Source organism: Rattus rattus, chromosome 14 (assembly GCF_011064425.1).
Source record: "Rattus rattus isolate New Zealand chromosome 14, Rrattus_CSIRO_v1, whole genome shotgun sequence".
NCBI classification, from domain to species: Eukaryota; Metazoa; Chordata; class Mammalia; order Rodentia; family Muridae; genus Rattus; species Rattus rattus.
The window spans coordinates 56,975,191-57,000,006 of NC_046167.1; the positions used below are offsets into that span (position 1 = coordinate 56,975,191).

The 24,816-nt window shown below is 48.9% G+C and overlaps 1 protein-coding gene across 1 annotated transcript in view; it reads left to right on the forward strand.

Annotated features, from left to right (window-relative positions):
• The window catches only part of Rreb1 (ras responsive element binding protein 1), a 124,201-nt gene extending 107,752 nt beyond the window's left edge, over positions 1-16,449 (forward strand). The window contains exons 11-13 of the mRNA XM_032884305.1: positions 5,554-5,715; positions 11,352-12,158; positions 13,133-16,449. Coding sequence (XP_032740196.1) covers positions 5,554-5,715; positions 11,352-12,158; positions 13,133-13,605 — 1,442 coding nt within the window. The 3' untranslated portion in view covers positions 13,606-16,449. The remainder of the gene's footprint in view (positions 1-5,553; positions 5,716-11,351; positions 12,159-13,132) is intronic.
• The last annotated feature ends 8,367 nt before the right edge of the window (positions 16,450-24,816 follow it).

Below are 24,816 nucleotides of genomic sequence, written 5' to 3' on the forward strand. Positions count from 1 at the left end.
TCCATAACCTTTGCCTGACAAGTTTCAAGATGTTTTTAAGTGTGGAGGCCATTCCAAAAAAGTGGGACTTTGCATTAAGGTGACAGCCATGTCACAAGCTTGGTGCTGTGACATGACCTGGTGTCTTCAGTGCTGCCCTTTTATTTTGGACATTCTTTACATCCATGTCATACAGCAGAGTGGGATTGGATGTGTTTCCTGTTCGCTGAGGTAGCTGCAGCTTCCCTTATTTAATTTTGACTTGCTCTCCTATTTTGAATACTTATTGAAGATGATTGATAGTGGTGATTTATTCTAAAATTGTCAGCTGTTGAGGAAAACATTCTATGTATAGTTTTCAGATGTCAGTTTCTAGAAGTTGAATTTTAGAAGTTTAGAATAGAGAATATTCATTAAATTATTTCATGCCTGGTGCTTCTAATATTTCAATAGCCATATACTTTTCATCACAATTATAATTTTCTGAATCGTATCCCAGGATTTGTATCATTGTTCAGTGGGCAGGCGATGATACATTCAATGAAGCCCTTACCTTTTTGGATTTTACAGTTCAAACATTAATAGATTGGACCAGAAAAAAATTTATTCTTACTATATTTGTAGGACAGGATTGCTAGTCAAAATGCAGATCACCAGCAAGACTTGTTTTTCAGACCATCAAGTATTTTTGTAGTATTTAGGATAGACGGATCAGAAAGACGTTTGGATTTTACTGCTGACCGTGTCATTTTGCTTGCAGACTGTAGACGCTCACAGTAGTTAGGAGGTTCACAGCAGTACCCTGAGGTGATAGTGCAGAGTGTGTATGAGCTGTACTCTGCATGGCGGAAACACTGTGGGTAGGGACCATAGACCAGTGACGTCTTTTGAGCCAATCAGAATGCTGTGATTTCCTCCCGCCCTTCCCTCTCCTGGAGTTGAGAGCTCTGAGCTTGGTAGACACTGAAGATTTTCTGTAGAAAATCTCTCAGCAAACTGACAGTCTTCCTGGAAGCCAGATGTCCATACATTTCTTTTCCATCTATGATGGCATCTGCAGATACCAGAGGCATGGCCCCTGATTCCCTGGTGTTGAACACTGGGACTCAGGAGCATCAGAACCCATTCCCAGTCCCCAGGACGCACATGGTAGAAAAGAAGAACCAACTCCTACAAGTGCCCTCTGCCACGGCATGAGACACACACACACACACACACACACACACACACACACACACACACACACACACACACACACACACACAGAGAGAGAGAGAGAGAGAGAGAGAGAGAGAGAGAGAGAGAGAGAGAGAGCCGAGAGAGAGAGAGAGGAGAGAGAGACAGAGACAGAGATTCCACCCAACAGCGTTGAGCAAAGCCCATTTTCAACTGTAGTTAAGCAAACTGCCTCCATCATGAGAGACGGCCTTTCCACCCTCGTAACTACTTTGTAGAATTATCCCAGCATCTGTACTTGGTCTCAACCCATTTCTCCGTTCTACCCACTCCCTACCACAGCGCAAAGGGGCTGAATGTCCAACCAGGGGTCCACCTGCTGACTCCAGCACAAACAGGACTTTAGCTCTTTACCCTGCTTAGTTAGCTTCCAAGAACGTCATTTGAGGAGGAAGCTGCCATCTCTCATGTCCTCTGGGGTCATTTCTACACACTCGATTTCCTCCCTCCTCCAGCTCTCCAACCTGTGGCTCACTGCTCTCTCTCTCTCTCTCTCTGGACATGTTGTACCTCATGAGACAACGCCGCACTGTCTCTGCCAGTTCCCCTCGCAGCATCGTCCCGTGTCTTCAGGCTACAGGAGGACAAAGTGCCAGCAAACACAACCAGTCCCTTTCAGCTTCTGCCCTTGTCTCTTCCTCCTTCCCTTTGCTCTGGTTCCTTGTTCCACAGTGACGGGTCAGGGTGGTGCAATCTCTGAGAGCCCCTCCGGCTGTAACCTCTGGGGTTCCCTATCTCACTCACTTTCTCATGGGTGTGCGGAGCTCTTTGCCAGCTCCAGGGCTCCTCACCTCCTACCCACTGCTGAAGGGCAGCAAGCCCTGACGCTTACATTTGGGAGATGCCCTTACAGTATAGAAAGCATCGTGAACCAGTTGTTCCTGGTTGCCTTTACTAAGGTTTAATTGAAGTTTTCTTACGTGCGTTTGTGTCTGCACATATGTGTGCGGGTATTTGCGGAGGCTAGAAGAGGAGTTAGAGACCCTGGAGCCGAGGTTCCAGGTGCCTGTGAGCCCAGAGACGGAGGTGCTGAGAACCGAACTCAGGTCTTCAGGAGCAGCAAGTACTCCTCCTTACCACTGAGCTGTCTCTCTGGCCCGTGCTCACTTTAAGTGGTTTGCTTTGGCTGCAAAAGAAGAAAAGAATTACCAAAAGAACGATGTCTGGGCCCCAAGGGTGGAGTTTGTGGGAAGTCCAAGGCTGCTTCGCTCCTACAGTCCTGTCAGCACAAAAACTCCATGTGAGTCCCAGGCTAGTGCTAACCTTGATTCTCTTCGGAGAACATTTGCAGCTCATCCATTGAGGACTTGACAAACAAGGTCCCGTTGTCCTCAGCAAACTCTTGTTCCTTCTGCCTGGCTTTGTTCCCGGTGCCCTTCAGATAATGCCTCTCTTCCTTTTCTGACTGCTCTGCATGAATGAATTTGGCTGACTGGTGGCTTTAATGTTCACATTGGAGTGGGGGACATACAGGCCCTGGGCACAAAAGTAGCCCCTATGGTTACAGCTGCTCGTTCTCTCTCTCTCTCTCTCTCTCTCTCTCTCTCTCTCTCTCTCACACACACACACACACACACACACACACACACACACACACACACACACTGGTCAGATAGGGGTAAATTCCACTAGTGACTTTTAGACATGCTATAACATGCTAAACACGCTCACCATTTCTACATCTCTGCGAGGCAAAAAGCATATTACTGTTTTAAAAATGATATTGCAGCAAATATATGAGCTTTAAATGATGGTGCTGCTTGAAGAGGTCCTTCTTACGATCCAATGCTTGGGCACCATGGAACTGTCTTTTAAAATGGCCCCAGTGTGACTCTTTATCACAGAATACAGCCTGGTTATCCAAACCATGTGTAAAGGGAAAGCATGCGAAAGGGGGAAAGTAAATCACTTCCTGCATAAACACCTACCATTTTCATCTGGAATCCCTGCATAGGGGAGTCGGGGAGCTGGCTGGTTAAGAAGAGAGCTCAGATCCCAGCATCCATGTTATACGTTGTGCATCTTACAAATGCTTAAAATTCCATCTTGAAGGGACCCCACACCTTGTTTGCCCCCCCATGCACAGGTACTCATGCACACAGAGGCACAAATAATAACTAATTTAAAGAATCCCAGCATAGTATAGTAGCTTCTAGCCTTTAACTTTTTTTTTAAAGGCCCCTTCCCCCACTTTTTGGTGCTGGTACTTGAACCAGTACTTCAGTGTTCACACACACACACACTCACTCACACACACACACACACACACACACACACACAAGCTCCGTTCACTTTCTCCCTATCTGGCCAGGCCTGAAGAAGCTGCCATCTTGCTTTTTGACAAAGAAATTTTAAAATATTATGTTGTTATTAATCAAAGCAAAGGAGCCACCTGAAAAATACACGGCAAATGTTTTACACCCGGTCACGTTAGGATTTTTTTTTTTTTTTAATGAGGCTGTTTTCTGTGCTTCAAGCAATTGGTGGGTTATCAACTGGTGTGCAAAGGTCCCTTGTCTATACACATAGCAGGATTTTCATACAGCTTTTCCAAGGCCTCGAGGTATGCTTGGATTGATGGAAGTATTCGTGTCTGTCTGCTTGCCCCAACCCCATACACCTCTTGTCTGCCTTTCTACTCCATGGAGTCGGCAGTGCTGGTTGGAGTCTTTGGCTGGTTGGTTGGTTTCGTAGATGGTGGTGGTTGCTGCCTCGTCAGAGATGAGCTGTGCGTGCCTTTGAGCTGCATGGATCCCTGGCCCTTCTGCACTGAGACAGCTCCTCCAGAGATCTGGGAGTGACAGCATAAAGGATGTGTGCTCTCAGGAGGGAATAAATGTCCCTTGCCTTCGATTATCCCTGTTAACAATCCAGGGCTCATCTTCATAGGCACGCTGGGTCTTCCTTCCCCTGGAAAACCAGCCCTTCTGGCTTGTTCTAGCAGCAAGGCCCGGGGCCTGTGCAGGGTCTCACACGCTGCGCTAGTCTCAGCCCCGTCAGTCTCTTAAGTATTAACCTAAAGGGAAGATCCCTGGTTTGTGTTTCCTGGGAGCTGTACCACCACGTGACTCTAACTGTTAGTTATTAAAGTCACCTACAGGTTCAAGGTTCCAAGATAGCAGCACTAGGCAGCAACTCTAAGGTGTTTTTAGTCCCCAGTGGAAGCAGAAACTGGGACCTGGAATCTGGCAACTGGGGCATGGGTGAGGAGGTGGAGCAAACCAGTGACACTGAACAATCCATGTCTCCTCTCCTACAGCTGCCCTTTCCCCTTCCCTCTTCCCCAACTCTTCTCTCCCATCTCTTTCTCCTTTTCCTTTTCTCTTATTTCTCATTCCTTCCCCTCCCTCTTTTCCTCTGCTTTCTTCTTTACCTCCTTCTTTCCCATTCTCCTCTCCCACTCTCTCATGCACGCTCTCCCCCTGAGCCCATGCCCTTTCCCCTCCACGTAGATCTGCACAAGCCCAGGACTAGCCATGGGGGAGCTCCCAATGCATTTTGAAACACAATGTTTACAGTGCAAACAGAATCAAATAAGTGAAGGGTATAAGCGGGCCACAGCAGGGAAAGAGGGCCTCTCCTGCCAACCATCAAGTCGCCCTGTTTGTAGCCCTGGCCTGGGGTTTGGGTGGACCTCGCCTGGGCCTCTGTGGAGCAGAGTACATAGCCTGATGCATGCTAGCCTCTGTGCACACTCGCCTCTGTGTGCACACTAGCACACTCGCTCTTAGCCTGAACAAAGCAAGGAAATGAACACCTGGGAACCCACGCCATGAATCCTCCTGTCATTGCCACACAGGTGGCGGGGGAGGGCTCACTCTGACTTCTTAATATGGGCCTTGAAGGTTGCCAGGGGTTCACCATCTCCCCTGGGGAGGCTTGAGCGTGCACCACACACACACACACACACACACGCGCACACACACGCGCACACACACGCCCTGTCCATCTCTTCGCTTCAGTACTGCCTGCTAGGCTAGTGGTAGTGCTTTTTCTCTGGATCGTGTAGGAATTGCTTGTCGAGCCTTAGAAATGTGGTGTGAACAGTTCATTGTCTTGCTTCAGACACATGTATCTTGGTTTCAATGTTAACTTTCCTTTAGTCTCTTGATGACAACTCCCTCCATTATACGAAGGCTAAGGGAAAATGATTATTTCAGCCATTGTCTCTCAGTTTCTGTTTCTTTTTGTTAAGTATGTTTCTCTTTATTTTCTTGAAAGGAAAGGGTGGAGGGTTGAAGAGACGCCAGCAATCCCAGGAGAGTAAATCAAAAGCAACATTTCTTTTTCATTGCAGTAGAAAGCCAGATAAATGCATATTTTTTTTTCCTGCTTCAGGTCAGAAACCCTTCCCCTGTCAAAAATGCGATGCCTTCTTTTCTACCAAATCTAACTGTGAACGTCACCAGTTGCGCAAACACGGAGTTACCACCTGCTCCCTGAGAAGAAACGGGCTTATTCCCCCAAAAGAGGGTGATGTTGGATCCCATGATAGCACAGGTAGAGCCTCTAGGTGATGGAGAACCAGAGAGAGGAGGGAGCTCCCCGGAGCTCCTTTAAAGCTGTGTGTGCTGCAGCCTAGCACTGAGCAGCCACAGCTTAGGGGGCCTAGCCCCTGCCGAGACTGGGTGCCACCGGAACCTGTGGAACCGGGGAGACAGTGTCAGTGCCCAGGGGCCTTTTGGAGCTGCTAGGGGGAGATCCAGCACCTCCCTTCCAGAAACTGCCGTTGCTCTGATCCCGGAAGGTGGGGTGAGCTGGATGTTGTGCTCCTGATTTAACTCCCTGGAGGAAACTCGAAGCTCTGAAGTTTGGGGGACCCGGGTTCTGCAGCCTTCATGAGCAGCACTTGCCCCAAGGACTCAGTACTGCAAGAACTGTGACCCCCAAGCTTTTAGCTGGGTGTCAGTGGGTCGAGGTGGGGCAGGGCTTCTCTTCTCAATAAATCCTCCCAGTATAAACCTGTCCTCGTTTGAAAAGCCCTCTGCATGTCTTTCTTAATCACGACCCTGCTTGGATCTGGGCATTACTATCCTGCGCTGATGTGTGCTTCCTCCTTGGCCCTTACAGAGTAATTAACACCGCTCTGTTCCTCTTCTTGCCCCTGCCTCCTGTATTCACTCATGTCCTCTGTTTAATACTCGCCATGGTCCAACTGCTGGAGCGTGCTATTCCTACCCGCAAAACACACCAAACAGAAGTAAGCTGCCTCGGGCCACTTGGTCCAGCCAGGTGGCAGGGAGGGCATTGCATGCACAGGCTTCAGCTTGCGGGTGTTGGAAGTTAGCATTTGCCCATGGGTGGGATCTAAACCAGCCTCTGATGTACTCATCTAGGGTTGCAGCTGTGTCTCATGACCTCTCAGACTTTGGGGGGATAGAGTGCTGTGTAGTTTGGAGAGGGGCACTACAACCCTATCAATGTAGACAGAGTGACAGTCATTGATTCCAACTCCCTTGTCCTAACTTCAGTGGTGAGACGTCACAGTGGAACAGATATCTAAGAGAGCTGAACCCAATGGCAAGACACCTTTACCCTCCCCATGCTTTATTCAGCCCAGTGAAAGCAAAGCAATGGAATGCCTTGGGCTCGCTGGGTTCTCCTGCCCAGGTCAGACCCTCTAAAGGCAAGAATGGTACACCTGGTTTGCTAACTCCTCCCCAAACCCTGACTTCATTTCCACATAATTCTCTGGGATCTAGGAGTAAGGAAAGGTATCCTGCCAAGGTTGAGCCTGCCCTGGGAGCCAAGCCTACCCAGCCGCCTCCTAAGCTGCTGGAAGCCCAAGGCACTGCAGCAGCTGTCTTTGCCACAGACTTGCCCTGTTAATGTTTAACCATCGTTGGTACCTATTAGACTGGAACAGTTTCTTACAGCCTGCTTTACAGAATGGTCCTGTGATTCTCCCCAAACCAGTTCACAAGGGAAGGCGCTGACATGGGGGTTGCTGCGGGGTGGGAACCCATGTCCTCGGAAAAGTCTCAGTCACCGATCCTGCTCATCCTGGAGGCCGCATACAGGAGCTCTGCTGACGCCAGAGCTCGGTCAGAATTTATGGTTTGAGCTTAGCTTTGGCACAAGTGTTAGCCTGTGGGCGCATTTATTTTTTAAGTTTACAATTACAGGTTTTCTGTTTCCAAGGCCTTGCCCCAGAAGTTATATAGATTTTCTTAAAGGGACAAAGCCTCTTAGAAGTCACTGAAAGTTTTAAGAGTATCAAAGAACAGCCCGTGGTGAGAGAGAGGACTGATTGAGGTGGGAGAAAAAGGCAGAACCAGGGACGTAATAGGAGTTGAGGGAGGGGTTTGAGAAATTTACAACCCAGGGACAGGGGGCAGAGGAACAGGTCTGGTTTTTTTTTTTTTTTTTTTTTTGGGGGGGGGGGGGTTTTTTGGTTTTGACTTTGGGGACAGGATCCCCTAGGCCATCCTTAAACTCAGGATGACCTTGAACTAGTACTCCTCCTGCTCCTGCCTCTGGAGTGTTATCACAGGAGAATTATCACCACACCCCAACTGCAAGTCCATCAGTTTAGGTAGGCCAGCGAATTACCTCAATCCCAACCAGACCCTTTTAAAAGGACAGGAAATGACAGGGAAGTTACTGGAGTTTTCAAGGTTTGGTTTATGTGCATATAGATTGGATTCTTTTTAAATCCCTAAACATGTTTTCTAATGTCAGCATCACTTTTCTGACCACACAAAGTCTTCCATGAAAATGTACCCCAGATTTCCTCCTGTACCTGTTGGTAAAAATACTAAGGTGGGGACAGTTTTCCCTTCTACGTTGTATTAAATATTCGTTTTTACACTGCTTCCCTCAGTTAGGCTGCTCTTGAATGTCCTTGCTTCTTATTCAGGGGATTCCAGGAAGAGCCAGGTAGGCACCTGGACAGGACCTTTTACAGCATAAACATGAATGGCTTCTTTAGATACTTCAGTATCTTACGTGTGTGAGTGCTCCTCTGTCCGAATGTACGCCCGCAGGACAGAAGAAGGCATCAGATCCAGTTACAGATGGTTGTGAGCCACCATGTGGTTGCTGGGAATTGAACTCAGAATCTCTGACCAGGCGGCCAGTGCTCTACTTTCGCTTGTAGGAAGCAAGAGACCCTTAACCAGCAAAATACATGGGGTTCTTGAGTAGCCATAACAGGACCTGTCTTTTCACGTTGTTTACTCACTCTGTACGTGAGGTTAAGTCTATTGTTCCCGAGAATTGTAAACCAGGCCACAGGCTGTCCTGCTAAAACACTCCCCCTAGTGGAAAGTCTGGAGTGCAAGAACTGTTCAAAAGTGTGGGCACCTTTGTACACAGAAAGACCTCATCCATCCTTAGAACAGAATTGTGAATGGGACGGTTCAGACTGAGGGTGTGCGCTTGGCTTTGGTTTCAGAATCCATCTTTATTTTCATAAGTTTGTCATTTTAAATGCATACTCTCCAATTCAAACAGCCTATGTGCTGGGTTAGTCTAAGCCACTCTAGGGCTAAAATGGGAGAAACACAAGTTTGAGAGACTACCCCAGGCTACCTAGCAAGCTTCTGTTTCAAAACCAGAAAGAAATGTTTTTGCTGCAAACCCAATAACAGGAACAGCCTAAGTGTATACTAGGAAAAAAAAAAAAGAATTAACCAGAAATTAGCCTTATTTTTAAATTGGACTTGGCTTATTTTGAAAAGTACTTGCCATACAAGCTTAAGGCCCTAAATCCCACCACTGTGGGAGCAAGAAGATTGCTGGAGTGTGCTATCCCTACCCGCAAAACACACCAAACCCCTAGAGCTTTCTGGTCAGCCACTCTGGCCAATCAGCAAGTTTCAGGTTAGTTGACTCCGTCTCAAATAAATAAATAAATAAATAAATAAATAAGAAGTAATTGAGGAAGACACAAAGTAGATGCTGACCTCTGATTTCCACACACACACACAACTGAGCAATCTAGGCATCCTGTGCTTTTGTTGTGGAGTCTAAACCAAGACCCATTCCATAGATTTCCCCACTGTGACTCGGGAAAATGAGCAGAGATGTTTTCCTTCGTGCACAGTTAAACACTGGTGTACACCCAATGGGCTCCTGCTTCCTGCTATTACAGTTTGTCCTCGTTAATTCTGAAGTCTCTGGAGATAACCACAGGGTGGCCTGTATCAGGTGCCCATGTCTGGGGCAGCTCCTCCCCAGTCCTTGATGGCACATGACAGACAGCACATGACACTGAGGAGGAATGATAGGAAGTGGCCCTCTGGCTAATTCTACCTCAGCCAGTAAGAGTCTCAGATTAGGTGCATGAATTTCAGCTGCCTCAGGCAGTGATCAGAGAGCTGCCTCTCCTAGGGCACCTTCTGTATTTGCTGTAAAACAATGACTTTCCCCACTCTTAGTCCTCAACTAAACAGTCCTCAGCCAACTTCCATTTACTGTTAAAACCATTAAGTCCTTACTCAACCATAATACTATTTGATGTTTTCCCCACATGTTCTTATTCTCCTTTTCTTCTTCCTTTCATCCTCATTCTGTTCTTCTTCCTCCTTATTCTTTTTCTTTTTTGAGACTGTCTCATAGCCTAGGCTAGCCTTGAACTCATGGTGAAGCCCAGCCTGGCCTCAAACTCTTTACCTACCTACTTTAGTTTCTGAAGGTCTGAGATCACAGGTGTGCACCAGTGTGCCTGGCCTTGGTGTCATTAATGTTGGCCACAGTTCCCTCTTTTAAGGTCACTGAAAGCTGGTGGACTTCCCATGTCTGTTTTGCTGGGGGTGTGTTGTTGTAAAAATATAAAAATTTTGGTTGTCTTTTATTCCCCCACTAGGTCTGACACGATGCCCCAAGATATCTGCTAGATATCTTAAGTCTCAGTCAGTAAAGTGTCTCACCTGCTCTGCTCCATCCCATATCACACTGCCAAGGGCCTCTCTCTGAACCTGGCAGCAATCTCTCTACCTATCTAGTTCCCAAGGCAGGTTTCCATGCCAGAAACACACATCCCAACTCCATGGTGGCCCAGACCAGCCACCCAACACTCCATCACACATAAATCTACACATGAAGGAACACACAACACAACAACCTTTGGCGGGTTGATAGGAGATAATTGCCATCTAAACATACAAAGCCCTGTACACATCCATCCCTTAAGAACACTGACTGCTCTTCCAGAGGTCCTGAGTTCAATTCCCAGCAACCACATGGTGGCTCACAACCATCTGTAATGAGACCTGATGCCCTTTTCCGGTGTGTCTGAAGACAGCTACAATGTCTTTAAAAATAAATAAATAAATCTTTTAAAAAGAAGATAAAAGAACACTCATAGCAACCTGTAAAGATAACACCACCCGCCATATTGTCCTGCCACAGCTTCTCTCTCCCTCCTGTCTCTTCCTCCTTTCCATTCCAGTCTCCTCCTCTTCCTTCAAACTTTTCTCCTGCCCATCCTTCCTTCTTGTCCAATGACAGGCCTCCTTCTATCTTGTACCTGCCTTACCTGTGACATCATCCCACAAGGGGTGGGGGGCGGGGCAGACAAGTGGAAGCCAGAAATCAATGCAAGAGGCTCACCGTATAGATCCCTGTCCTTGTGCTCCCCCAGTCCCTCAGAGCCACCCGCCATCCCTCCTCCCCATGCATTGCTCACAGGTGCAGGAGCATGTTTGGTCTCTGGCCTCTACCTGGAGATGTGCCTGTGGACTGTACACACAGAATCTGTGAAACTCTATAAGGACCACGTTTGGGAAATGGGGGTTGTTCTTGTGTGTGTTGCATGTTTGTGAAAAGCTCTTTGCACTGGAAAGATAACCCTTACGACTTGGCTTCCTCAACCTCCCTAGTACTTCGAGTCTCTGGAATGCACGCCCTCTCTGTCTGCACTGCCTGAGTCACTCACACCTTCCTGGGGTTGGGGACAGCTGAGGATACATAGGTGTGATGGTGGAAGGCAGGAGTTCTGAAGCACAAGACATTTCCTTGGGAGTGTGAAGGCTGGTTCAGCCCTTATAACTCCCAGATGCAAAAGTTCCTCACTAGGTTTAGTATCCGGGGTTGCAGGGTGGGCCTGGCCAAGTTCCAGTCGAGCCCTTGAGAAGGGCTTGTTCAGGGTCACCTCGTCTGAACCTCTTCCCTACTCTTGCTTGCTTACACAGACAGCCAGTCAGACACAGACACACTGACCACCCCAGGTGAGGTGCTGGATCTCACAGCACGGGACAAAGAGCAGCCAGCATCAGAGGGAGCCAGTGAGCTCAGCCCAGCTACACAGGACCCTACAGAAGCAGAGGCCAAGGCAGAAGCAGCCCCACCTGAGGAGGAGGAGGAAGAGAAGGGGACGGAGGAGAACCCAGAGCCAGAGTTAGAGTGCCGCGTGGAAGAGAGCTCTGGGGATGCAGACGCCCCGGAGGAAGACACAGCCAGCAACCAGAGCCTGGATCTTGACTTCGCCACCAAGATGATGGACTTCAAGCTGGCAGAGAGCGAGGCAGGCGCTGTGGACAGCCAGGGCCCCGCCCAGCAGGAGCCGAAGCATGCCTGCAGTACCTGTGGGAAGAACTTCAAGTTCCTCAGCACCCTGAGTCGCCACAGGAAGGCGCACGGCTGCCAGGAGCCCAAGGAGGAGGAGGAGGCGCCTTCGCTGGAGAATGAGAGCCTCGGCAGAGCAGTTGAGGAGCCCTCGCCTTCCCCTGAGCCTGAAGAGAAACCTGCTGAATCCTCAGCCACAGATCCAGCGGCAGGAACTGGGGAGGCCTCGGGGGAGAGACAGAATGAAGACACAGAGAGTCCCTCTGACGGGGAGGGCACAGCTGAGAAGAGGGGTGACGGTGACAGAAGACCAAAGACAGACTCCCCCAAAAGCATGGCCAGTAAGGCAGACAAGAGGAAGAAGGTTTGCAGTGTATGCAACAAGCGGTTCTGGTCCCTGCAGGACCTCACACGGCACATGAGGTCACACACAGGTATGAGAGACCAGAGCCAGCCTGCCAGAGAGGTGGCCTGTAGTGGTCAATGGCAGTCTTGCTGGAAGTCAGGTCCAGGGACCACTGAGAGAACTGGCTAGGTTGTAGGGTTGCCCTTGGAGCTGGGGAAGGTGGGGGTCTTAAGGAGTTACCTCCTTGGCCCTGGAATGGCACAAACCTTCTACAGGGCAGTGGTCCCGCAGCAGTGGTGCTCTGGAAAGCACTTTCTTTGGCCACTCAGTCCCAGTTTTGTCCTCTGTAGACAGGAAGGATGGCTGGCCTGTCCACGGGTTTCCAGAACAAGACGAGAGGGGCATATGTCCATCCAGTGTCATCCTCAGCCACATCCTGAGAAAGATGGGGATATGCCAGGGAAGGCAGGTGGTGGCCTGGCCCATGTTCTGAAGACCCCAAAGAAGGTTCTGTTATTTTAGTGAGGGACAGGGGGAGAGACCTGAATTGAACCATGAAGCCAATAGATAAACATCTTTCCTCAGCCATCCCTCCAAAGAGCGCACCCCAACCCCTTGACCACCATCATGGCCGCCCATGCACAGTGGCCTGGCCACAGCCAGCTGGGCCTACACTGAGGCGTAGCATGCTGGGACCTTGTTCTGGCCAGGGATGTTGGAAATTTGATGTGTAAGCTGTAGAGGAAACTTCCAAATGCACCTCCTTGGGCCTTGATTTAGGTGGCTGTCCCTGGCCTTGCAGAGCCTGGGGGAAAAGAAACCATTCCTCCTACAAGGCTCTTTGCTTCTGGTGTTCTTTTAAGATGAGTTTGTAGAAAACCTAGTTTGAGAAGTTCAGGAAACAGGATGTGACCCCTCTAGCCTTGTCAGATGGGGCACATAAGAGGGCTCTTCATGGGCATCGAAGAGTCTTGTCCCTGTATATGTAGTTCTGGCGTGGGGAGGTGGGAACCAGTGCCCTTCGTGTTAATGGACGTCTCCTTTTCTCTCTTCATTGTTCAGGAGAAAGGCCATACAAGTGTCAGACCTGCGAGCGAACCTTCACCTTAAAGCACAGCCTCGTTCGACACCAGAGGATCCACCAGAAAGCCAGGCACAGCAAGCACCACGGGAAAGACAGCGACAAGGATGAGCGGGCTGAGGAGGGCAGTGAGGATGAGTCCGCCCACAGTGCCAACAACCCTGCCTCAGAGAATGAGGCCGAGTCAGCTCCCAGCACCAGCAACCACGTGGCTATCACTAGGAGCCGGAAGGAGAGCCTGGCCAATTCTGGGAAGGAATGTGGCCCGGAGGAGAAGGCTACAGCAGAGCAAGCCGCCGAGCCCAGTGCCCCCAAAGAGCCGGGGTCTCCAGGTGAAGCAGACCCCCAGAGCCCAGCAGCCATTGTGCAAGACTTGCTGGAGCTGTGCGGCACGAGGCCTGCCCCAATCCTGGCAGCCACCGACGGTGCCTCGCAGCTCTTGGGCATGGAGTGACGGCCTGCCCTGGCTCCAGCCTACAGTCAAAGCTAGCAGAGCGTCCCGAATGTAGATTTCACAAGGTTTTCTCAGCATCCTTCAGTTGTCTGGAGAGAGAGGAAAGAGAAGGCAAGAGAGAGACAAGCCTGCAGCCAACCAGCTCGTGCCATAGCCTTACCCAGTACACATGCACCCGGCCCCAGTACAGCCGGCTTCAGTGCCTTAACTACTTATGGGTCCTCCCATGTTGTCATGGGTGCCCCCCCCAATGACGTTTTAACAAAACAAATATTTTAATGAATTTTTCGGAGGACCTTTTCATTTAAGCATTAACATTACCTTTTGTATTTGTGTGTTTGAGCTTGTTTTTGTGAATCTGTGACAGTACTGTTTGTTCTGTGAGCTGGAAACAGAAAACCTTCCCCTCGGATCCTGTAGCCAATAACTGGAAGAAAATGATGTGAATCTCGTGTACATGACCAGAGGGAAGAGGGTAAGGCCGACTTCTAAGCTAGTCCTGTATTCTCTGGTTGCCCTGGTAGAGGAGCCTATGACCTGGCCTTTGTTGTTAGTGGGTGTGGTTGAGGCAGGGTTCCTGTGTGGTGCGAGCCAGAGCCAGGAAAGTCTAGCTTCAACCTCGCGCGTGTTTCCACTCTCCATGTTAGAAATGGTTAGTGTTCAAATTCTTAACTTACAGAGAAAGTGACCTCCCCGGCACCATAGCCTATGGAGGACATGCCTGGAGGTCATATATCAACGTTCCCTTCTTCCCATTCGGTATATGTTATTAATATTAATATTATTTTTATTTTTACTTCATCAGTTTGCTGGGCTCTGCATTCAGCAGAGACAAATGGGCAATATTTGCCCTGGGTGACCTATTCTGCTGCCTGGTCCCCGCTTACTGTGCCTGAAGCGTCTGGTGGCACACCAGTGACGGCTCTTCTACTGTACTCAGACAAGCCTTCTTCCGTGACTGTAGAATCCAGCGGGGGCCAGGGGTGGACCTCCAAGCGCGGCCAAGGAGTGGCTCAGAGAGGAGGGCAAGGATGCACAAGTGGTGGGGAGCAGGCATCCGAGACACCAGCCATACCTGGGGCACCTCAGTCAGTTTGCAAGGCACCCCAGTCTTCCCGCTAAGCTGGGTCAGCGCCTTCCCCGAGCTGTGCTACTACCGTCATTTGAGAAGCCGGCCATGAGATACTACTGCCAGTGACGATCTGGAGAGCATGCGCAAGGTTTAGACGCGAGGGTTCTCTTCAGCTTCCTGCAGTGTGGGGTTGCTGCTTGGAGAGAGGCGTGCTCTTAAATCCCTAGCTGGCCCAAGCCCCTGGTGCACAAAGACAGGGTTCCTTTAGTTCCCCAATATTCTGTACAAACAGTAGACCTCCCTCATCAGCTAAAAGAAACCGTTTTTTCCTACTGTAGCTGAGCTCGGTTCAGCACCCTGTCCTTTAGCAGAGACCCGAGGATGCCTGAGCCACACTGCTACTAGAGCCCTGTGTTTGTCCCTTGCCCTCAGAGCCTCAAGACTTCCCTCGGGGACGCCTTCCTCTGCTCTACGCCCTCCCCTTATCCTGTGGCTCCATTGCTCCTCCGCTAAGATGTGCGCCCCAGGGCACACGTACCCTTTTCTCCACCAGTTTCTAGTGGCTAAAATCCAACCACCCTGACTTCAATGGAGGATAGATATTCTAGAGATAATGAAAAGTGATATATGTATGAAAAAGAAAACATTGAGGTATATATGATTTTTAACTGTATTCGGGATGTATGGACCAGTTTAAAATTGAGATTTTATTTACTGTAGAGAAAGAAATCAGAACCATTGATCCCATGGTCTTTTAAGTTAAACCCAGCTACATCCCTTAGTTGTTTTTTTTTATTATTATTACAATTGTTATTGTTATTTTCATTGTTGTTATTTGGGGTTTCTTGTGTTTTGTTTTTCTTTGCAACTCTCCACACTAAACTCATGATATTGTGGGGAGAAGCCATGACTGAACTCTACGCTGCGGGAAGATGTAGCAGGGATTGCTCCCAGCAGCGGCCGTCGCCAGGGCTGCCACTGGCAATAATCACTATTGATTTAAAGCTTTATTTAGTCTGATCTGTTTCCTTCATAGTTAATAAGGTCTTGCCACATTTTATTAGAGAGATTGAGAGATGAATTATTTGTTGTCCTGCCCGCCTTCCTCCCCCAATATTAAACTGTGAAGTTTGTGATTTGTTTAAACGCTGGGTGAATCTCTAGTGTTAGTTTGCATGTCCAGCTAATTTGTTTCTATACATTTTTGTTTGATTCTCTTTCTCCTCAGGGCTTTTACAAATATATATATATTATATGTGTATATATATATATATGGATCTTCTGAAAAAAATTGAGGTGCAAATTTTCTCTTATTGTTTTGTTCTGTTTTTGTTTTTGTTAATGGACACAATATTCAATCACTACATAAAGTACCCGGCTGTGAAACAAACCAGAAAGGCCCCACGGGGCAGTTACCCAAGCAGCTCTGCGGAAGGTCCGCGAATCGGATGCCGGTTCACACAGATCATCCTGCATTCGTCTCTTTCCTCTCCTCTCTTCTTCAAGAAAAAAAAAGTTGATCCTAATGATTTCAGCCCCTGCATCGAACAGGAAACAATGATAACTGTAGAATTCATATTTTTCTAAAGGGAACTTAAAAACTGCTGCTACGTGTGTACAAAACTGGTTGACGCCACATGAACAGAATCACAAGTTTGGTTTTGGTACTTTCTTCTTTGAACTCAGTTGTATAGAACTTCCAAATCCAGAATGAAAAAAAGCTGTTCTGTATCAAACCATCTAAGCAATAAATGTTATATTTAAAAAAGAAAGGCGCGTGGCCAACCTGTGAGTTCCTCCAAACCTGTCCCCAAGCCTGCAGCACACTCAAGGCAGGTCTTAGGGTCAGGCACCGTGGAGTTGTCAAGGGCTCAGTAATGGCCTCAGGCCTGGGCACCCAGGCAGCATCTTTAAAAGACAGTTGGAGTTGGAGACATGGCCCAGTCAGAAAAGTGCCTACCACAAGGGTGTGAGGACCCAAGTTCAGATCCCCAGAGCCTATGTATTAGCTGATTGTGCAGTGACACTGTCTAACTCCAGCACAGGTGACTGGAGGTAGGGGAGATGGGGGCCAGGCAATGACGAGCTGACCCCTGGAACTCCTGGATAGCCAGTCCAGTCAGATTGGTTATCGGGTTGACTGAGAGAAATAAGGTGGGAAGCTGCCTCGACGGCTCAGTGGGTAAAGGCGCTTACCGGCAAACCCTGACAGCCTGAGTGATTCTTAGGACCCATGCAGTAGAGACTGTTGTGGTAATAAAAAGTAGGCACAACTGGTTCCTGCATGTCACCACTCCACTCTGGGCCCCTGGTACTCTCAGACCCAGGCGGTCACTCCCTGTTGTTAATTCTGGCACCACACCGTATGGAGAACTAACTTCAGAGCGGCACCATGCCATGTTAGTTAGCCTAGCTATCGTCTAGCCCAGCCATCTCTCCACTCCCATTGCTAGTCACCCTGGCCAGCCGGGAACTCTGGTTCCAGCCACCCACCCAGTAAAATCAAGACTCAACAAATTATAACCCAACAATCAGATTTACATGTTAAATTCTCAATCCACCACACCCACACAATAAATTCACTGCCAATTAATAAAGATGGAAACCACCCACCTAGGCAAGAAAAAATTGACCTGGACCACCTGGATCTCAATTCCCCTCACTCCTCCTCCCTCCCTACAGAAACTTTGTCCCTGCCCAACTCCCTACGGTCCAATCATGTATTGCCTTGTCATCAACCTACAGGAAAAAGAAAGGACGTAAAACACTTGCATACGTAAAATGAATAAAAAAATATTTCATAAATAAAAGGCAGTTGGCTTCAGCTAGACATTCTCTCTTGTAGATGGGGGAATATAAGAAGCTATGGTAAATTTAATAATGGGGTGAGTGGGAGAGACTCAAGGAGCAGCAGCACAGATGGCCACCCTTGACTCTTGTCACTAGTAACAAGCACTAGGAACTCCAAAGAATGCTTGGCCACCCCTCCCCCATGAAGTTGTAAGGGACTGAGTTGACCTGGCGGATGGCACTGGTTTTCAACCTGGAGGTCGCACGACCATTTCACAGGGGTTGCTTGAGACCACCAGAAAATAAACTCTTACATTGTGACTCATAACAGTTGCAAAATTATGAAGTAGCAATGAAGATAATTTTATGGTTGGGGGTCACCACAATTTGGACTGTATTAAAGGGTTGCGGCATTAGGGAAGGTTGACTCTGGTAAGCTGAAATCTTAGCGTTGGCAGATTTTAGTGAGCATAGCCAGAGAGTAGTAGTCCCAAGACAGAGAAAGCTGGTCAAACCCATGTGTGGGAGCATCTGTCATTGTGAAGAACCCTGTACCCCCTCACTGGGGAGTAGCCCTCAAAAGGCAACCCCAGAAGAGACTCGTGGGAAGTCAATTATGGTAATGTTACAGAGCCATTGGCCATCCTATTTTAGTGCCAGCTCATAGGATAGCCTAGGTGTGGCATCCCTAAGACTCCTCAGGCTCCTCTGTTGGGCCCCACAACTGGCTTTGATGAGGTATCAGTGAGGATCCTAGTACATCCCACAGAGCTAGACTCATGGCTCAGTGGTTAAAATTCTGGTGATGACCACAACCAAGCAACTCAGAAGCACATTCTTCGGCCTTTCGAGCTGGGTGGAAGGGAGCTGCCAATCATGAAAGGATGTTTGGGGAGCAAAGGGTTTATTTCATCTTAGCTCTTGGGTCCCGGCCCATCACTGAGGAAAGTCAGGGCAGAAATCGTGTACCATAGAGGAATGCTCTTTGCTGGCTTGCTCATCCTGCTTTCTTACATACTCAGGACCAACTGCCCAGGGATGACACTACCCTGGTGGGCTAGTGGGGTAGGTGGGCAGGATTCTGGTTTCAGGTCAACACCGGGGTGACAAGGATGGACACAGGGAAACCATCAAGAGGTCACATTATGTCGACCAGGCTGGCTTCAGACTCAGAGATCTGCCTGTCTATTCCTCCTGAGTGCTGGCATTAAAGTGCGAGCTACACCTGGTCAAGAGTCAGGGCTGAGTATTTCCAGAGAAGCCCCAGGAGTGGAGTCAGCCAGATCCAGTGTGAAGAGTGTAGAGCAGCCAAGGACAGAAACTTTTAGCTTTGACTTCCTCCAGGCCAGGAGTTAGCTCTAAAGAGAGGTTTCCCTCCTGACAAATCATCTTGACGAGAAATACTTGAACCTAAGAGCCCGTTTCCAGGAACATAGGAGTCATGTTGATCTTCTTGGTTAGCCACAAAGAACCCCATCCTCCTGCCCCACAGAGACTCTTGGGTCTAGCCCACCACCCATGTGCCTGCCCCTTCCCTATATGAAGACCAATGCCAGGTCAGTTGCTGTCTTAGTCAGGGTTTCTATTCCTGCACAAACATCGTGACCAAGAAGCAAGGTGGGGAGGGCAGGGTTTATTCAGCTTACACTTCCACATTGCTGTTCATCACCAAAGGAAGTCAGGACTGGGACTCAGGCAGGTCAGGAAGCAGAGTCCATGGAGGGATGTTACTTCCTGGCTTGCTCCCCCTGGCTTGCTCAGCTTTCTTTCATATAGAACCCAGGACCACCAACCCAGGGACAGCACCACCCACAATGGACCCTCCCACCCTTTATTACTAATTGAGAAAATGCCTTACAGCTGGATCTCATGGAGGCATTTCCTCAACTGAGGCTCCTTTCTCTGTAATAACTCCAGCTTGTGTCAAGTTGGCACACAAAACCAGCCAGTAGAGTTGCCCACTGGTCCTGAAGACCACAAACTCACAGAAATTCCAGAAACCCAGAACCGTAACAATTAGTGAAGCTATTCCCTGAGGGCAGTGGCGAGAGAGAAAACACTACACCCAAGTAAGGCCTATGAGGCTGTCCTGAGCAGGAGAGAAAGCCTTAGATCGGAGGTCCAGACCTCAGCCCTGGTGGTTCAACCTAAGCAAGAATTCTTCCCTTTCATCTCTGTTGCAGTGATAAATTGGTGTCCAAAAGCAACAAGGGAAGAAGTCTTATTTGGCTTAAACTTTTAAATCACAGTCTACGCCCAAGAGAAGTCAGAACAGGAACTCAGGCAGGAACTTGAAGTAGAAATCAAGGAGTTATGCTGCTTTCTGACTTGCTCACAAGGTTATGCTTAGCTAGTTTTCCTGTTCAATCCAGGACCGCCTGCTTAGGGAATGGTGCCACCCACAGTGGGTTGAGTCCTCATATATCTATATCAATTATCAAGCCCCCAGGGACATGCCCCACAGTCAATCTGATCTGGGTAAAACTCCACTCCCTTCTCAAGTGACTCCAGACTGTGTAAAGTTCACAGATAAAACTAGGACAGTGACCATGATGATCTGCTAGACGTGTACGGACCACCCAAACATCCTACCTACATTTTGGTGGCAATTGCCCAGGACATGGATGTCTGCCCAAAGGAGCCAGTCATGAGCACCAAGTCCAACATAGTAACCATCTGTGCTGATCACAAGTCCTGAAGTAAGACTTTTTAATCCAACGTGCATGGTAGCACGTGCCTTTATCCCAGCACTCAAGAGGCAGGTGGATCTCTGTGCATTCAAGACCAGCCTGATCAGAATAGCCAGGCTATTAAACAGAGAAATTCTGTCTCAGGGGCAGGAGGGCAGGAAGAATTGTTAATCCCAGACTTTAAAAACTGCCTTGAAGGAAGAACTGTGGCTTGTCGATGGTAGGCCAGAGCCGGACCTTGACTTGCTTGTCTTCAAGGCTGGTGCTCGTTAGTGAGTTTCCTGAGGCTAACAGCTTATAAGAAGGGGTTTCAGAGGTATTGGTCCGTAGTTGCTTAGCCCCTGTCATAGTTTGCTTTCTGTCACTATGATAAACACCATGCCCAAAAATTTAGGAGAGGAAAATTAATCTCCCAGATTACAGTCCCTCAAGAGAAGCCAGGGCAGTAACTCACAGCAGGAACTGAAGTAGAAGTCATGAAGGAACACCGGACTGGCTTGCTTCCACACTTATGTTCAACTTCTTATATAGTTCAGGACTACCTGGCTTGGGATAGTATAGCCCACAGCAGACTGAGCCCTCCTACATCAACCAACAATCAAGCAAACACCCCATAAACATACTCATCGGCAACCTGAGGGAAACAAGCCCTCAGCTGAGGATCTCTCTCTTTAAACACTTACGTTGACAGCTAAGATTAGCCATCACAGCCTCGCTGCCTTTGTCCCTGTGGTAGGGCAAGCATCTTGGCAGACGCTTGTGAAGGCCCCTGCTCACGGTTAGCTGCTAGGAGGCCAGGAAGAGGTTTGGCTCTCACAATCTCCCTTTAGAGCATAGCCGTAAAGACTTAACAAGTCTCACCCTTTAAAGATTCTACCGCCTCCCAATCATGCTGTGGGCTCACAACCCAGCCGATGAGAGAGAGACATTCACCCAAGCCTCTGCAATGTCCTTAGCCCACAAAGTGGCTGCCATTAGACTATGTTCTGAGAATTTGGACCCAATCTGAACTGTCCTGGCGCATCTGTCAGTGGCAACCTCTGATCTTTCTGGAATTTGCTTTAAGGGACAATCGCCTCTTGCCACTAATCAAGGTAGAAAATAAAGTCAGTGCTCAGTGATAGAGCACTTACTTACCCAGCATTCCCAAAAATATGTGCAAAATAACAGGTTTTTCTGTGTGGTTGAAAATGTATCAAACAAATTCTTCCGACCTTAATCCCTCCAAGACATGGCTTCTCTGGGCAGCCCTGGCTGCTCTGAAACTCAGTCTCTAGACCAGGCTGGCCTTGAACTCAGAGACCTGCCCGCTTCTGCCTCCCTAGTGCTGGGGTTAAAGGCGTGTGCCACCACCGCCCAGGCAACCTTGCTATTTTTAAATCAATGGCGTCCAGCCCACCACATTGTCATGCACCCAGCACAGCCTAATTAACGCTACCTCCCTCCTCCCACAGTCTCCTCCTCGCTGCCTCCCGTCTCTGTGAATGACTCTTTAGGTAATTCACACAAGTAAAAATAGCATTTACGGAGAGCTTGATTTGTGGGAGGTCAGGGGAGGGACCTGCCTCTCGAAATTTGTGTCCAGAAAACAGGTTGTGGATTAAACAGCGCCGGGCACAGGGACTCAAAGCCTCAGGTCTTCCTGGTGAAGACACAGCTTTCTGTCTGCCCCTGCTGGTTGAGATGGTGTGGGGGATTGATATTCATGGCCAACTCGGCTGGATGTAGACTCACCTAGGAGTCAAAGCTCAGGGTATGTCTGTGAGAGAGGTGCTAGATCCCACTGAGTGAGAAGAACCACCCGTAACTGTGGACAGCGTCGTTCCACGGTCCCTAAGCCAGTACAAGCATGTTGTGGTTTGCCCTGAAGTTAACTGTATTTTGATGCTAATTCCACTGCCCCAAGGACAGCTGCCTAGTCTCGTACTCAGGAATCAGGTGACTTCACCAGAACCTTGCCATTGAATTTGTAAAATACAGGTGAGGGGCAGGTACAGGATAGAAGGAGGCCTGTCATTGGAGGAGAAGGAAGGATGGGCGGGAGAGAAGTTTGAAGGAGATATCTTGGGTCACCGATGTGCAGACCAAGCGGGGTAAAAGACAACTATACCATTTTATTTTATATATTTTTACAACACAAGCACCACTGTTCATCTCTCTGCTTCCTGACTCTGGCTGCAATGCGACCTGCTCGCGGCCTCAAGCTGCTGCCATGGCTTCTCCATCCACCACGATGGACTGTCCTTTAAGGTGTGAACCCAAATAAACCCGTCCTTAATTTGTTACTGTCACAGCGATGAGAAAGGTAACCCAGTACAAATGGCTGGAGAAATGGCAAACACCTGGATCTATGGGGACAAGCGCGTAGGTCCCACCCAGCTCTGCTTTGAGCCTTGGGCTCTCCTTCCCAAGAATGCAGTATCTGCCTCCTTATGGTGCAGATTTTGTGAGCTACTATGGCGAATATTCATAGCTCTCACTGACATTGCAGAGGTAACCCTGAAGGGAGTAGGCAGGACTTCCAAGCCATGCATTCATTCCACTGATGTTGGAGAGCAGAAGGAAGAGCTTACAGGAGATTTGCCCTGCCCTGCCCTGCCCTGCCCTGCCCTGCCCCGCCCCACCCTGCCCTGCCTTTCAACTCAGGGTTTCCTTACCTTTCTCGGAAATCTGTGATCTTGGCACCTTCCAGTTCAAAGCTCCATGTCTAAAACCTTTCTTCAGATTTGATGCTTAGCACGAGACCTCTCTCTGGCAGTTGGGAGAGAGATACAGCCTTACCCTCGTCCACACCACCAGTCCTGCCTCAGAGCCTCATCCATGGGAGAGTTGCCAAGCATACATTGCCCAGGACAAAGCCTCATCCTAGCTGACTGCCCAGGGTGTGGCAGAGAACTGATAGCATCTATCTTCCTTATTGCTCATTAGAATGAGAACTTCAGGCCTACGCAGACGTGCTAGATCAATAGCCCCATCTTAACGAAACCCCAGGGGATTCAAAGTCTATTAAAATCAGGGAGGCTGGGTCCAGAGCCTAAAGTTTAGTTCAGAAGATAAGTCCAGTAGACAGCTGAACAGAGCCCTCAATAGACCCCATCTGTGTTAGCTAGTTCCCCACTACTATAACAAAATATCCAAGTTTATAAATTAGGATTTTATAAGTTATAAGATTTTATAACCAACTTAGAAAGAAGAAAGGGGGCTGGAGAGATGGCTCAGCAGTTTGGAGCAGTTGTTGCCCTTGTAAAGAATCAGGTTCGATTCCCAGCACCCATATGGTGGCTCACAACCATTTCTAACTCTAGTCCCAGGGGATCTGGTATTCTCTTCTGAACTCCTGTGGGCCTGAGGCATGTACATGTTACCCAGACATGTATGCGATCCAAAAACTCAGACACGTAAAATAAAATAAATACATCTAAAACAAGACAAAATCTCTAGGGAGGGGGAGGAGAGGGAGAGGGAGAAAAGCATGATGGTGTAGGCTTGTAATCCCAGTATCTGGGAGGCTGAGGTAGGAGGGTCTCACGTTCAAGGCCATCTGGGCTTCTTGCACAGCAGAAGCTCTCTCAACAAAAACAGGAAGTGGAGTTTGCTTACATTTATACTTTCTGAGGTTTAGTTGTCTCACTGCCAACTGTAGCTGAGGAAGCCGCTTACCTCACAGTCAAGCCTATACCTATAGACTCTTTAAGGGAACAGCCCAACAACGTCACTTCCTCCTACTGATGGTCTTTTAAAAGCCCTCTGTCTTCCGGTACCATAATGTGCAAGGAACCGAGTCTTTACCTCAGAAGCTGTGGGGAGAAACTCCAGAGTCAGATGCTGGCAGCGTTTGAGGTGGAGGAGTATGACATCGTGACATAGATTCAGAGTGCCGCTCTGAGCCGCGCTCCTGCCTCAGCTGCTGGCAGACCTAGCCATAGCCGCATCAGGCTTGTTCCGGGTTCGCATTAGTTACTTTTCAGTGGCTGTGATAAAACGCCATGACCAAGGCAACTTATAGGTGAAAAAGAAAAGTTGATGTGGGCTGACGATTCCAGAGGGATACGGAGTTCACTGTGGCGGAGAAACACAGAAGCACTCATCAGGCTTAGCGGCTGAAGCACAGCTGAGAGCTCACATCCTGAACCATGAACTTGAAGCAGAGACACCTGCCCCCATGACATACTTTCTCCAGCGAGGCCTTACCTCCTAAACCTTCCCAAACTGCCACGTGCTCGGATGCCACAGCCTATGGGGTACATTCTCATTCCATCTGCCCTAGAGCGCCTGACGTTTGCCACGCCCAGCCACTGCCTGCCAGCTCCCAAGGAGGTCGGGAAGCGGGGAGAACCGCGGGGTTTATTTTAAACCTATAATTGAAGGTTGCCCATTAACAGCAACAACACAGCGCTCGCCAAGCCCGGGCTGCCAAAGTCAGTGTCCTAAATACGGAACATGCAGTCAGTCCTCACCGGGGAAGAAACTGAAGCCAAGTAGAGAAGTGACCCGCCCGGCTTTGGCTGTAGGCTGTCCTCAGTCTCGCCTGCCTCTCACAGGAATTGACAACACGGTGATTGCTGGGGCCCAGGCTCCCAGATGAGGGGAGGGGGATGCATAGCTGCTCATCAGCCCTGCCTTCCCTAAGGACCTCGCACAGCTCTCTCACATAAATAG